The 15,217-nt window shown below is 56.2% G+C and overlaps 3 protein-coding genes across 3 annotated transcripts; 1 reads left to right on the top strand and 2 right to left on the bottom strand.

The window, feature by feature from the left end:
* Nucleotides 1-2,114: 2,114 nt before the first annotated feature.
* JN550_004025 (uncharacterized protein) lies at nucleotides 2,115-5,298 on the top strand (the record flags this gene model as incomplete). The annotated part of the gene is made up of 3 exons (XM_049315495.1): nucleotides 2,115-2,304; nucleotides 2,364-2,829; nucleotides 2,880-5,298. 3 exons carry the CDS (start codon nucleotides 2,115-2,117, stop codon nucleotides 5,296-5,298), a joined length of 3,075 nt encoding a protein of 1,024 aa, XP_049174047.1.
* A 1,074-nt stretch (nucleotides 5,299-6,372) lies between these two features.
* Nucleotides 6,373-9,132, bottom strand: JN550_004024 (uncharacterized protein; the record flags this gene model as incomplete). Its single annotated transcript, XM_049315494.1, has 1 exon — nucleotides 6,373-9,132. One exon carries the CDS (start codon nucleotides 9,130-9,132, stop codon nucleotides 6,373-6,375), a length of 2,760 nt encoding a protein of 919 aa, XP_049174046.1.
* A 2,058-nt stretch (nucleotides 9,133-11,190) lies between these two features.
* Nucleotides 11,191-13,281, bottom strand: JN550_004023 (uncharacterized protein; the record flags this gene model as incomplete). Its single annotated transcript, XM_049315493.1, has 5 exons — nucleotides 11,191-12,386; nucleotides 12,459-12,604; nucleotides 12,667-12,849; nucleotides 12,912-12,939; nucleotides 13,113-13,281. The coding sequence occupies 5 exons, from the start codon at nucleotides 13,279-13,281 to the stop codon at nucleotides 11,191-11,193; spliced, it is 1,722 nt and encodes a 573-aa protein (XP_049174045.1).
* Nucleotides 13,282-15,217: the final 1,936 nt, after the last annotated feature.

The following is a 15,217-nucleotide window of genomic DNA, read 5'->3' as shown; positions in this document are numbered from 1 at the left end:
CCGAATGGAACGCCTTAGGTCTTGGCTCTTTATTTGTACAGGACTGTCTCAAGATGAAGTGGGAGCTTGGAATCGATGTCAGGCATTCCCAGGCTTTTGCTTAATACCGTCTCAACCAACCTTTCGTGTGTCATTACTGGAATACCAATCCCCACTTGCTTTCTTTTGTGTCTTGAGAAACAACCCCCCAAACCGTCAGAGGGAGGTGTGGTAAACATAATGAGACTAGGGCTAGGTTGTTACATAATGAGAGGCTTTCTTGGCGTCTTTCCTTCTCTACTTCTCTCGGCAAGTCGCGAAGTTGATTGTTTTAGTTGTTGCCCTGAGTGTGGATCAGGCCTTATGTGGTCCTCATGCTTTGCCTTGGCTGACGAACGAAGTATAAGGAACTGGATACGGCGGTCATCAAGGCACTGGCTCTGCGCAGCACTATTGTTACATGTATGGTGAATGAAACTGGTGTCGTCTAATCCATTTGCCATCATTACCACTGCTTGGGGCACGTTGGGTCAAAACTCCAACGGCCGATAGTGCAGGTCAAGGCCCACGCCTGTTGATTCTAGCGACGAAATTGCTCAGTAATTCAGTAGCAAAACTTGCTCCATGTAGGCCCGATTTGTGTATCAATACATACTCTAAGTATGTATGTCTGTGTGTATGTATGTATGTAGGGATGTGGTGATGGTAATCAGTACAGCCTGGCACCAAAGATAACCTCAATTTCAGATATAAGTAGCTACAGGCAGGGTCCCCAGTTGTTCCCAAGCCGCCAAGGCTAGAGGTTGTGGATCGCCTGTCGTCGGCTATCTTCCGGGCGATCGTAATAGTTTTGGCTCTAAAAGTCGGTGGCACGGCAGACCGCTAACTTACAGTGGGTCACCAATATTCATTCATTCATCGACATACCTCCACCGGGTATTGGTCTTTCACTGTTGAATATCCGGATCACGGGACTAGCCAGCAGCGTTGCCGTTCTCATGTAGAATTGCAGAGTGGGGAACGAGGTGGGCAAAAGCTTCCGTAGGGTCGGGTGTGGCAGCTTATTTGCATGCAGCTGCAGGATCATTCGGGCATGCCTCCCTCTCGTCAAGGTTGTGCAGCTTTAAAAGCCTATGGCAAACTTGATGCCTCGAAGCCGTATTCTCCTAAGCAGTAATCTTTCTGTAGTGTTGGGTAGACTGGCTAACTGTACGGCAGCAGAAGACCAGCAGAGGCTTCTTAACCTGCTTCTGCCAGACGGTCGACACTCACAGTACGCGCTCTGACAGAACGCGCGTGTGGTCACGTCTTTTTACATAGCTACATAGGTATGTATGGAGACAGGGTGCGGACAGCGCGAGCTAGGCCACACCTACTTTGATACAAGATCAACCCTTAAGGCAGATCGCCTCCACGACAGGGCGATAGTAGTGTCTCTCCGGCACAGGCCGATACAGACCTAGGATAGGTACATGGATGAATACGAGCTACAGTAAGGGAGATGCAGCAGCACACCTGGTTGTGTTCAACGGTGATAAGCCGCTACAACCCAAGCTATGGGCGCCGTCGAGTTGGGCCAATGGCCTGCCTGCATGGTGGTTAGCAATAGCTGGAGACAGCCAGCAAAAATACCTGGCCAAGCGAATCACTTGCCGCACTCAATCGGGTGAACGGCCAGAACCTGGCTAGGAGGAGCAAGGTAGGTGCTTCGGCGGACAAGGGTCGAGAGCTTGATGCTCCATCGATCGCGCACCCCCGGCATGTCGGGTCGAGGTTGTGGTTTCAGTGATGAGAGATCGGAACAATCATGTGGAAATCTCTCCTCATTCTTACGAAGAACGAGACCTGGTTTGGTGTCTTTGCTCCCAACCCCGGAAATCGCACGATATCAATTCATTAGCCGTTCAGCGTTGGAAGCTGAGCTCGCGCCTTGACACTGACGATAACTGTCTGACACAAGCTCCACGGCCGTTTCTGTGTGTCTCAGAGGGATAAGGACCCCCCACCTGCGGGCGATTTTGGTGGCGACGGCATTCCATACTTCTCAGCCGGGACCGGCACCAGACAGATCAAGAGCAGCACCTCTCTGGCACGTCTGGACTTTTGGAAAGAGTATACCTATGCTTGCTTAACGTATGCGCGTTTCTCGAGCAGGACGTCGCAACCAAAGCCTGCGCAGAGCTTCCTTCGGCGCTGTTAGCATTCATCAAACTCGCGACTTATCGCCGCACGGTTTACACGATAAAACAGCCGGTCGTACACCACCATCCCTGAAGTACGGCCGCTACAACGTCAAGCGCCACCGATCCGACCGATGGACAAGAGGTTGATCCTAGCCGCTAGCACTATACTTCAATGCTAAACTCATAACCTTAACCAACTAGCTGGGCCACACCCGACTTCACATATGTCCCCAGACCCGGTTCGACGCCGACGGTTCGATGCATTCCACCCTCAGCTTCGCGACAACACCTTGCCCGCGAAGATGGACGCCTTCTGGTGGCGCCTGTTCACCACGCTCGGGGGCTTGCTCCTGGTAGCACCAGCACAAGCAAAGAGCACGGCATACATAGATGGCACTGACCTAGATGGCGTGACAAGGCAATTGGCCGTTGGCAGGACGCCTGCCTTGTACACGGGGGACTTTGGGGACTGTTTAGGCGGGCAGAGCCTCCTCAACGTCACCAAATTCGACGCCGCTTTCTACCGCGACAATTCCACCGTTTTGTTCCACCTTGATGGCTTTACTAACCTGAAGAGTGAGAGTTTGATGTTATACATCTCTCTGGAGACATACGGGGTGCCAAGTTTCAACATGACCGTGGATCCGTGTTCTGTGGGTGTCAACAGGTCAGTTCAATCCTGCTGGGATTGCAACCGCGTTGCTCATTGTGTTCCAGTCTATGCCCGATGAACGCCAGCGTTCCCATCACAGCCTTTGCCGCTTTTCAAGTTGCGGCCGACCAGGTTTCCGGAATACCCAGGATCGCGTATGAATTGCCGGACTGCGATGGCTACGCAAGGATTCAGCTGTTCGCCAATTCCAGCCAGACTGAGATCGGTTGTTTCCAAGCTGTGCTTAGAAATGGTGCCTCTTTCTCCCAGCCAAAAGCTATCAGCTCCATCCTAGCGGTCTTCACCGCAGTGGCCGTCGTGGCATCATTTGTGACTGCGGCGTATGGAGTCAGCCTGCCTCACATGAGGTCCCACTACGCACATTCTTTATCAGTACTTGTCGTCTTCGAGACGTTGCAGTCGATTTTCTTCTCGGGTGCCTTATCTTTACCATGGCCAAGCGTGCTCACCGCGTGGTGGTCCAATTTCGCTTGGGCATCTGGATTCATACCAGCGCCTGGCATGGTACAATCAGTCGACTCTTTCGCCGGTATCAGTGGCAACACTAGTCAGGTCGGAGGAGCAGGTTCTACTATCATCAACAACAATGGCGGTAGCCTGGTTCAGCAAATCTATGGCCGCTCGCTGGCGGTTCAGACATTCACCAATCTGGCAAAACGTACTCCAGGGTGGGCAGAGCACTTCGGCAAGGTGATCAAACGACAGGCACCCGATCCGGACGACCCATATGCTTACGATTGGAACGGCAATCCTGTGGCTCCCGGAATTCCCATCCCAGGGGACTGGAGCGGTTTCGCAGGCACCCTTTCGGTGCTCCGGATCCCGGCAGCTGATGCATTTATGGTCGCTTTCATCTGGCTTTTGATCGTGCTTGCGATCGTGAGCTCGCTTATAACGGCCTTTAGATTTACCCTAGAGGCTTTGGCAAAGCTCAAGTGGATCAAGCCAGATCGCTTCGATTTCTTTCGAGTGCATTGGAAGGACTATGTGAGAATGTCCCTTTTGAGGACACTCTTCATTGCCTTTCCGTCTATCTGCATCATGGCGACATTTCAGTTTGCTCATGGTGGGCGGACAGGTCCAGTCGCCATTGCTGCAATCGTCTTTACAGCAATACTCCTTGGCATTGGTGGACTCGCTCTATACGCTCTGCGCGTCCGGCTGCGCTTTGGGAAGTTCGCATCCGAGCCTGACCGTATCCTACTCGTCCGAGGAACCTTTCTAGGCTGCATTCCATCGCCCGTTCCGCTTCGACTGAGTCAGATAAGGGAACAGGAGTTTGCGGAACGACCCTTGGGCTCGCTCCCTTTTGTGCATTGGCACTTCATTGATGATGATCCGAACCGGATCAAAGTCCACCACGATCAGCCGTACATTGAACGTTTCGGCTGGCTCTTCGCCCGTTTCAAGCTGTCAAGGTGGTGGTATTTCGTCTTCTGGCTTGGCTACCAACTTGTTCGGGCTTGCTTCATCGGCGCTGCTACGACAAGCCCTTTGGCTCAGGTCTTTGGCCTCTTCATCGTCGATGTACTGTCCTTTGTCGTCATAACAGCTATAAACCCATACGAAGGGCAAAGAAACACTACCCTCGCAGTTTGGCTGCTAGGCCTCGCCAAGATTGCCACTACAGGCCTTTCCATCGCCTTCCTGCCCGACTTCAGCATCGACCGCATCCTTGCAACCATCATTGGTGTCGTCATTGTAGTGATACAAGCACTATTGACGATTGCATTGATTTTCCTCATCATTATAGGCAGCGTCTCTTCGTGGTTTTCCCTTACTAGGAATCGTGAGTACTTCACATCAGAAAAGCTCGAGGACATCAGAATCAAGTACTTCGAGCATGTCAACGCGACTGCGCCGGAGAGGATCGAACAAGCGAAGGAGAGCCTGCAGTCAAAGCGGACCTCTTCGGAACCCGATGAAAAGCCCCAAGAGCCGCCCAAAGAGTCAGCATTCTCCGTCAAAAGTGTGCGGCGGATTTCCAAAATTGAGGACGAGGACTATGATCATCTGGCAGATATGGAACCGCAAAACGCCGGTCCCTCTACATTCAATCCCGGGCCCATGAATCGTACGCGACGAACCAACAGCGTCAGTTCAAGGCATTCGGTCAGCAGTCTACCGCGTCGAGCTCGCTCGCATAGAACTTCATGGAGCTCCCGAGACTTCAACTCGTGGCAGGCGGAATTGGATCGACCAGGAACAGCCCTGGCTCAGCGGCTCAATGAAGGACATACCTCTAACCAATCAACCGTCAGTGCGGAGGGTGTGCTCAAGCATCAGACCTCGAGAACGAGTTTTCGCGCTACTGAGACGCCGGTTCCCGGCAGTCGGCCAATGAGTCCAGCACAAGAGGAGGTTGAGAGGAAGGGCACAGAAGACGGACGAAGAAGTGACCAGTATGCCGAGCAGGAACGTATCGACGAAGCATCGGAGACTTCATCCAAGTATACGCAATGATCACAGGCTAGCCAGGTGGCTGCCTTCACGAAGACACGATTTTATGGCCTTATACAGAGCATATTCAGCAGCCGGGGAAAGGGTGGAACGAAAACGTATCGTCTGATTTCCATACACCTTGTGATCAGCTTAATACTATGAGCGTTGTGAGGCGGCAGTGCTCATCGCCCATAGATTGGGTCAGATAATACTATAGTAATCTAGTTACTCCTGAAGTTATCAAATAATCAACACGAAAACCGTTCATGATCCTCCCTCGTCACGTGTCTCTGCTCTGTGGCAGATAGTCAGGTACTTATCTACATACCGGCCACTTCGCAGGTTCGCATCAAATTATACGAGACTTCACAACATGGTGAAACGGGCTGCTCTGGTTTATGGCTAGCCGTACACACGCGGCAAAGGCTCCACGTCTATCTCTCACAGCATACCAATCACTGTAGTTGTACAAATTCCACTTACAGTGCTAGACTGTACTGCACGCAGGATATGAACTCGAGAATACTCGTACCCTCTGGATAGATGCTCTCACGCATGAGTATACACCAATTCAGTATAAGGTGAAGAAGGATAGACCGCCAATTAGCAGAATCAAAAGAGCCGGCGAAGAGCGAAGGAACCGTATGCACGAGAGTCAGATGGAGGCATAGGCGTGACGGCTAGCATAGCATCGACTTCGGCCAGGACGTCTTCTCACTTCTGTCACAACACCCATACAGAGGACACAACTTGGAGAACAAACAAATCGGTATCTCATTTCCCCCCATCAGTGTCGTCAATCGCTCGCCTGCATACTATAGCCAAGAAGATGAAGCCAGCCTGGAGCAAAAACGCCATGAATATGCTAATGCAGAGATGAGCAAGGAGAGATGAGATAACTTGGACATGGAATGCACCCTTTGATCTCCGATACAGGCCCCCACGCCAGATGAACACCAGATTCCGTTGGGAGGTATTTGGGACTGTGACCCGCAGCCTGTTGGCCCGTATGCTAAGATAAAAAGACCTTGCGCTCTTCCCGCGCACACACTCCTTCCATTCCATGCTGGGTATTCGCCTTTGTACCTTTCCCAGTTAGTTCTCCTCGTCGTCCTCCTCAATGGGCGCGGGGGTCCTCCGCTCCGTCCGCCTCTTGGGCCGGCGATGGCGAGAACTACTAATATTGCTTGCCGAATCGTCCGGCGCCAAGCTCTCGGCGTCGTCGCCGCCCCAGTCGCTCTCGCTGGTCTCGTCGTCGCCTGTCGCCCAGTACGGCCGCTCATACCCGTTGCTGCCCCCGCTGAGCTGCGGCAGGACGTCGATCCGGCCCCCGGCACGACGTTGCTGCATGCTCATCATGAGGCCAGCATTGCGTTGGCGCAGTGCATTGCGCACCATTTCCGCACGCTGGTGCAGCTTCTCGAAGGCATCCTCGAGCGCCTCCATGCCCTGATAGATTTCGCGCTCGACCTCGGCGAGCACGGCCATCTCGAGCTCTTCGTCGTGGCTGACCGCCTGTCGATTGTGCCCGGGGGCGGCAGACGAAGACAGAGAGACGAAAGAGGCGGGCGTTGCTCCGCGGCTGTACACGCCCGAGAAAGGCGTCGTGTTCCGCGAGGCACCGAAGCCTGGGGTCTGGCGGTGACCCGACATGCCTGTGCCCGGTCGAGACGATGGTGGTGAGAAGAAGCCGGATGCGGGCGTAGCACCACGCGAGCCGGGATATTCTGCTGTCGGGGTCATGCCTTCATCGCCATCAGCGCCCGACCAGAGGAAGCCATCGAAGCGCCCCGAAGTCAAGATTTCCCACTCCTGCGGGCTAATGTCGGCAATAGTGACGAGGAGGTCATGGTGAAAGGGGTTCTTGATGAGGTACACCGCGGTTTCAGCATCTCGAGGTGCTTGAGGTAGTCGGTACAGGCGTTGTAATGAGAGCCCCGTCTTGACCAGAAAATCCGCCCGGGGCTTGCGTACATTGGGCGTAGGCGCTCTCACGTCTGGTTTAAGCTCTCGGGAGCCAGAGATGAGCGCGTTGAAGTAGGGCCGCTCCTCTCGCTCAAGGCTTGTCAAGATGGCGAACGTGAGCGTCTCATCATCCACGTCAGAAGGCGGCGGCGCAGGGGCTTCAGCACAGGTATTCATCCACTTGTCGACCAAGGACCGAACCTTCTTGGACTGACGTAAGTAATGGTCTCTGAACTCCTCGGCGATATCGGGGTCGAGCTTGATCGGTGATGACGGTCTGGGAGGCAGGTCTGCCAGTTTCTGAGCTGTGGTCGCACCGAGAGCAGCGAGGTCAAACGGTGGCCATTGAGGCAGCTCAACACGACCTCCCACTCTTTCCAAGACTTCCCCCCAACCAAGACCGCGGTGTTCCTCTGGTGTCCCCTCACACATCAGACATGAACATCCTTCGGCGGGTAGGTCTCTCGAAAAGACATCCTCCAGTCGATCGAGGAGGCGTCTCGCAACTGTCTTGTGTCCCGTCGCAACGGCTACCGAACCTTGCTTGTTGATTACATTCTGGTACTGATCCAGAAGGTTGAAGAATGGTGCGAACATGGTCTCAGTGCCGGTCAACGGTGGGTTTGACGGCCTGGTGCCATTTGGTCGCGGTAACACGGAGAGAAAGTTCTTGGAAACCGGGTGGATCAGGCCACCATTTTGTAACAAGTAGTCGATCCGCGGTACTTCCTGGATATCCAGAGGTGGTGGGGGTGGTGGCGCCGGCGGAGGAGGTCCAAAGTCGGACATTGGTGTCTGTGCTGGAGTAGGACGGTCGTTCTCGACAAGGTGTATATTCGGCGGCTGCTTCTCGTTGGGGAAGAGCTGCGGAGGAGGGAACTGGGCCGTTGCTGTGGGAGTTTTGGGCGAAGAGTCCTGGACTGATTCAGGAGAATCGTCGTCGACCGGATCAGACCGCCTCGATCTCTTGGATTCCGTCCTCTTTGGCAGGACCGAGGTTGCGGCAGATCGTGCGCCCGCCGTTCTGTCATCACTGATGGTGGAATCTTGGTCTTCAGCGAGCTGCACGCCCGGCGGCGGTTTGAAGGTGGGCGACTTGACAAAGGTGGCCTGGCTCGACGTCTTTGACTTGGTGGACAGCTTCGACTTGTCATCACGCCGCGAACTTGACCTCGACAGGCCACTGGTCCTCGAATCTGGCCTGTCGGGCGCGAGACCATCGCCATCCCTCATGCGTGGCGTCGAAGTGCGGCTCCGTCTCTTGTCTGCGGATACGTCTGTCTCGGGAGGGCTGGGAGGCCGATCTTCCTTCTTCGCGCTCGCCTTCCTGCTGCTGCTGCCCGAATTGCTCGTGGCGGCATGTCCCGGCGACTTTGACCGCCGGCTGCCTTTGGAACCCAGGTCGGTGGCCTCAGGCGTGAGCGGTTCGCCGGGCTGGCGAGGCGCTGAGACGTCTTCGCGGCTGTTGGAGACGCATTCGCGACTGTGCGCCTTGCTGAAGGAGGGGTACGGCAGGCTGGTCCTGCTCCCCAGCATCGAGCTCCTGGTCAGCTCGGGCACGAGGTCGCTCATGGAGGCCGTCTTCTTCTTCCTCTCCTCGCGCTTGCGTTCTCTCTCCTCCTTCTCCTCGCGGGTGCGATGGCGGCGGTGTGACGAGGTATGCGAGTCGCCGTCGGCCATTTTCGAGGTGCGCGACGACTTGGACTTGTGCGTGCGGTGGCGATGCTCCCGTTCCCGGTCGGGGTCTCGTTCGCGCGATCGCTCGGGGTCCCTCTCGCCCTTGACCCGCTCGCTCTTGGTCCTGCTGGGCCCGCGGCGCTCGTCGCTGGCGGTGGCCACGCTGCCCGACAGGTCGACCTCGTCGGGCCGGTCCTTGGACGAGGAGCCCATGGCTGGCGGCGGGGGGGGAGTACTGCGCACTGCGCAACTGCGTCTGAGTATCTGTGCCTCGCCTCTAGTTCACCGGTAGAGCGGCCGTTATAGTCGAGGTGGAACCATCCATAGGAGCCCAACCGGGCTCGACCGCTGTTTAGGCTCGGCAGGGAGGCGTGGGTTGGGGGAAGGGCAGATGGCGGTCGATCTCGGATGGGCCAGACGGTGTGGGTTGGCGAGGTTGATGGTGATGCTGATGGTGATGCTGATGATGCAATCCAAAACCCGGTCGCTGGGCTGGGGATTGAGCTTGGGGCAAAGCCGTGCTGCTGTCTCACATGTGGATTGTGTCTGTGATTCGGCTGGGAGAGAATCGGGATTCAACGTTGAGTCTGCCAGCGAACGAGGTACCGTAGGTACCGTCATTCACACAGGCGAGCGTACGTTCGGGTTACAGTCCAGTGGCACCGGGCCAAGTCCCCATTTGACGCAAGCTGGGAACTCCTTCTCGCTGGTCCGGCGGCTGCACGTCGTTGATGAGCAACGCAACGGATCCTGATTCGACGGGGGCGGGACGGGATCACAGGGCAGAGCAGGGGATGTGTCTAGTGCAATACCTAGGTAGTACCCTGCAACCTGCAACCTGCGACCTTTAGTTGGGTTGCTTTAGGCTTCTGGCTTCTGGCTTCTGGCTTCTGGCTTCTGGCCTTCTTCCAGTGCATGCGTCCGGTACTGCTACTGTGCTGTATGAGATTTGGCGGGGTATCAGAGCGGAAGGGACTGGACACTGTACTCTCCTCCCGTCCTCCAGCTCCCACACTAGACTCAGTTCACTGCATTGGATACTATCCAATGGTACAGTACAGTAGTTGGAAAGGAAGAATCAAGTCCAAAGTTATCCGGATGTCACCTCGCCCACGATGACTCGCAGCAACGAGCATCCGCCCATACCTAAGCTCACTGACGGGTTTCCAGGAGGGCACATGGAAACCCGAAGCGGCATACAGGAATAGTCCTCCACCAGTGACACTGCGACAGCGCATCCCCATCCCACAAAGCAACAGCCTCCCCCTCCGTGGATCTTTGTCGTGCACCAGCACCACCACCCGCATGTGCTCCAACCGCGAACAGGCCCACAGTGTTTTCACAGCCATGGTTACGGTATTGTAGGGTAGGGTAGGGTAGGTAAGGGGGCCCTACGATCTGGCTGTAACTTGCAGGGAAGCTGGCGCACCAGAAATAGCACCCAGAAGGCCATGGGGCCACGGGCTGGACTGACGACGAGAGCCAACGGTCGCAGGGCTTGGGGGCACAGAGGGCGGTAAAGAGGTATCGAGTACCCGCTGGAACCCACCCGTGCCCGCCACGCTCACCGCCAAACGCATTGGGCACCAAAGTACGCGATACCTGTCTGTAGCCGCCAGCCCCGGAAGTCTTGCATGCCCACTGGGCCGAGCCTGGCACTCGATGCTCGGGAATTGGGCCATCGGGATCCCAAGCTCGTTGCACCATGACCCTTGGCTCTGCTCGGGATGCCGTTCGCTTGTTCACCGGTCAGTTTTATAGGTTGACTATATACGTGTCCGTGCATGGAAGCAACTTCTACTTGAAGTAATATGGAGAGCCTGACGTCTGGCGGGGGCAGGAGGGGGTGTCCCGTTACAGTCTCTAGCTACGCATTCCCAGGAGGGCCGTCCACGCCAGTCGTGCTACGCTTCAATGGGATCGCGGCAGCTCGGCAAGCACACGAGACACTCGGAGGTGCGCTGGCCAGCCGATCACTTCGTTTTTCGGGGCCAGGTGCAGTAGTTTTTGCTGTCCTCTCATCCGTAGATGGGGCAGAGCCGTTGGTGTTCATGGGTCACTGCGCACGATTTCGTGATGACCCCGTCAGGTTCTCCAGTAACGCAGTCAGAATCCATTAGCAAATGGTATATACAGGACTATATCTCTCTAGACAGCACCCCACTCGTCCCAGCAACACATCTATCGGCCCTTGATGTTTTAGAAATTGACCCACGATCCCAATGCACCCAAAAGCAGGAAAGAAACCAGCAGACCCGAAACAGTCAGCGACTATAGGCGGTCCAACAGTCCGCGGCTCTCCAGCAGCAAAACGATCTGGTGGACGATAGCACGCACGGACTGCTTCTCGGCATCGACGACCAAGTCGGCGTTGGCAGGAGCCTCGTAGGGGTCATCGACACCCGTGAAGCCCTTGATCTGTCCGTCGCGGGCCCGCTTGTAGACACCCCTCTTGTCGGTCTTCTCGCTGTACTCCAGCGAGGTGGCAACGTGGATGAGGTAGAAGTCACCGAACTTCTCGACGAGCTCCTTGGCGCTCTTGCGGTCGGCATCGTAGGGGGCAATGGGGGCGGCGATGACAGCACTGCCTGAGCGGGTCAACTCGCCAGCAACAAAGGCGATGCGGCCAATGTTCTTGCTGCGGTCCTCCCGGCTGAAACCCAGCTCCGAGGACAGCTCGGACCGGACAGTCTCGCCGAGCAGGAGCGTGACGGAACGGCCGCCCTGCTGGTTGAGCGTCACTTGCAGGGCACGCGCAATAGCGTCCTTACCGCTGTTCTGGTAGCCGGTCAAGAAGACGGTGAAACCTTGGGCCGACCGCGGCGGGTGCGACTCGCGGAGAACCTTCACAACCTCGGGGTACGAGAACCATTCGGGGATCTCGCGGCCGCTTCGGAGTCTTGCACGCAGCTCAGTGCCCGAGATGTTGGCGGTGCGAACACCCTTGGGGATGGTGTCGACAGGGGCGTATTCGTCGCTGTCGGGAAGGTAGGTCATCATCTGGAAGGGCACGACCTCGATGCCGAGCTCGTCGCGGTATTTCTCAACCGCGTACTGGGCATCATAAGGGCCGTAGAAGTCGACACCCTTGCTGTTCTTGCCGGGACCGGCGTGGTCACGGCCAACAATGAAGTGAGTGGCACCATGGTTCTTGCGAATGATGGCGTGCCAGATGGCCTCACGGGGGCCGCCCATTCTCATGGCCAGCGGCAGGAGACCCAGGACGGCCATGCCGTTGGGGTATCTGGGCAGGAGCGCCTTGTAGACACGGACTCTGGTGAAGTGGTCAATGTCGCCGGGCTTGGTCAGACCGACGACAGGGTGGATCAGCACGTTGGCATGATGCGAGCGAGCGGCGCGGACAGTCAGTTCACGGTGAGCACGGTGCATCGGGTTTCTGGTCTGGAAGGCGACAACCTTGGTCCAGCCGAGCTTGTCAAAGTGCAGCCGGATCTCGGCCGGGGTGTCTGCAGGGACGACACATTAGAACAGCTCGCCCACAAGTAGGAGACAAGGCGAGGGCCAGAAAAGACACTTACAGCGCAAGTCAACGAAATCATAGTGCTGCAGGCGGTTGATGGCCTCAATCTTGCCACCGACGTAGAATTCCGCGGCCGTCTTGAAGAGGTAGGCAACGGCCGGGTGCTCCTCGTCACCGCCGAAGACTTCCTTAGCCTCGAGCTCCCTGGTGTGAACGTGATTAGTGGCTTGGGTGACGCGAAACTTGGCGGGTGGGACTGGTCTCACTTGTCGGGCCGGTACACATCGTCAACGGTGAGGATGGCCAGGTTGCGGTCGTCACGCAGGTCACGGAGGGTGATGCGCTGCCCGGGCTTGATGCCTGCCTCATCGATCGTCTGTTGCGAGAGGTCTAGAGTAATTGGCATGGAGAAGAGGACGCCGCTCGCAAGTCGGTTCTCCTTGACGACTCTGTGAAGTTGTCATTAGCTTCGGGTTGGGGCCTCAATTGGGTCTCGAGGTGGCTTCCATACCCATTGTAGTCGGCCTCGTTCATGAAACCTGTCGGAGAACATCGTGTAAGCGACAAATCATCGTGTATTGCCTCTTTCTCTCTTTCCGACCTCTACTTTGCATGCGCCCGATGACGACGATGGCGGGGCACTGCGCCGACCCCACTACCGCCTGCACCAGAGAAATTGTTGCAAGGGTCTGCAAGAGTGCGCTTTACGTACCTTCGAGAGGAGAGAATCCACCGTTCAGGATCAGCTCGAGATCGCAAAGCTGGCGCTCGGTCAGGACGACGGCGGGCAGAGTCTCGGCTTCAGCAGAGAGCTCGTCGTGTCGCGGAGCATCGCGCGCAATGAGGTCCTTGAGGACGCCGCCGTGGGGTGGGTTGGCCATTGTGAGAGACTGAGAGTATACCGTAGTATAGGCGAGGCAGATGCAGGATCCTGTTCACACGCTACACCAGCCAGCAACAGCGAGGGACAATGAATGATCGGAAGGGAGGGGAGGAGGGCGAGGGAGCACGAAGACGAAGGAATATATGCGAAGGACGAGGCAGCGAGCTCGGAGAAGACGACTTTTTGTTTCCCAAGGCCGCGACTGGCTTTTAAAGAAAGGCGCAACACCGCTGAAAAATGACAGGACCCCCAGGCTGACCTAACCATGACATGGCGGCTTCTCCGGCCCTCTCAGATGCCAGGTACACTACTACTGTGCACACATGTGCCTGTCTAAAGCCGCTGTCATAAAAACTAACAAATTCTCCCAGATTCGCCTGCGCTGAGGCTGCCACGGGCGCGCGCGCATGGTGCTCGAGTCGTCCCAATACAGGTAATCGGAGCCGGTCGCCGCAGCCAAAAGCCTTTTGTCAGAATGGAGCACGATCAATTGGCCGACGTTTAGTCTCGATGGCGTGCTCACAAGCTACCACGGCAGAGCCCACGGCAGCCCCCAGCTACTGCGACCTACTGGAGTAGGTAGGTACCAGGTACCCCGGCCGGGCTGGCAGACGGGCAGAGACAGGCAAGACGGCCAAGACAGGCCCAGGGAGGCGGTTTTGGGCAGCTCGAAGCCTCGAGGGGTGGGCGAGCCACGTGAAATCCGTGCCGGTTTCGTGGGCGGCGGCCCGTCACATGGCATCTATAAAGCTGCGATAGGGGCCTCTGGGGTGGGCGCGCTCGACTACGTACTCTGCAATGTCACCTTCGCCCGCTGGTCCTATCCATCCGGAGATAAAAGCAGCCTCCCAGACTATCGCAGCGACCAGACGCCAAGATACCCGCTCGACGAACTGTAGATTGCCGGGCAGCTCCACCTCACCCGCACCCCGACTGACCGAATGGGCCTTTTAGCCGCATCGAGAACCCACTGCCGACAACCGCAACCGCAACGACATCCGTGTCCCGTCATTTGTCGGTCGTGTATATCCTCCCCTTGCGCTGTTTGGCCTACATTGCCCTGTATATAGACCTAGAGACAGAACTTCCATTCTCGGTCGAGGGCCTTCCTCGAATTGGAACGTCGAGATCACGGGACGGCACTTCAACTTCAAACAAAGACAGAATAGGGGTTTCTTGGCGTCCGCTGAGTGTGACGTCAAAGCTTACGTTTACGGCAAGTTGCAATGGGAGGATCTCTTATCAGCTTTCTCACTTGCGCAAACGGTCTTGGTGTCTCTGTTGATTCTATCGGTTCCTGAAGCCCGTGTCACCTTGATCCCTACGTATCCGGTCAACGTAGATCGCCTCTTGCTCCAAATGTTACCTAGGCTCGTGGCCACGACCGAGGTCATGGTCCGTGGCCCTCTGCGCATGAGAGCCTCCAGTCCAATTTTGCTATCGTTTCAACTCGGCCACGTTTCTCTCTGGCTTACGGTCCGTTGCCCTGCTTGAGCATGCATCTGGCATCTGTGTGTGCCCAGGGTAGAAAGCCTTCTCGACCATTCAGGAAGAACTTTGGTGCGTCGTTGGACAGGAACGCACTCATGTTCCTGATACATGCGGATGAAGGCGGTTTGCAGAATCAATCTAGAGATATGAGTTGTGGTATGGAACACTAGCTTTACCCGAGTTGTATGTCTTGGCAATGCCACCCTAAGGCTCTGATTGTGGTCCCCTCGTCCAGGGGCTCATCAGTCTTGTCCTTGACACTGCACAACCGCACTCCGTGCGTTATGTGTTTTCAGGCGATCCGTTACAGAGACCAATCTTGAGTGTATTAACTTGTGATCTGCCGAATTTAGGATGGTACCAGTATTATAGGAAAGTGGGCAGGTATGCTGGGCTAACACGTGCCCAACCCATCTCACAATCCCAACGTCCGACTACTTGTA

The sequence above is a fragment of the Neoarthrinium moseri genome, assembly GCF_022829205.1.
Source record: "Neoarthrinium moseri strain CBS 164.80 chromosome Unknown scaffold10_Wmoseri_CBS_16480, whole genome shotgun sequence".
NCBI classification, from domain to species: domain Eukaryota; kingdom Fungi; phylum Ascomycota; class Sordariomycetes; order Amphisphaeriales; family Apiosporaceae; genus Neoarthrinium; species Neoarthrinium moseri.
This window is presented reverse-complemented; position numbering and strand designations above follow the sequence as displayed.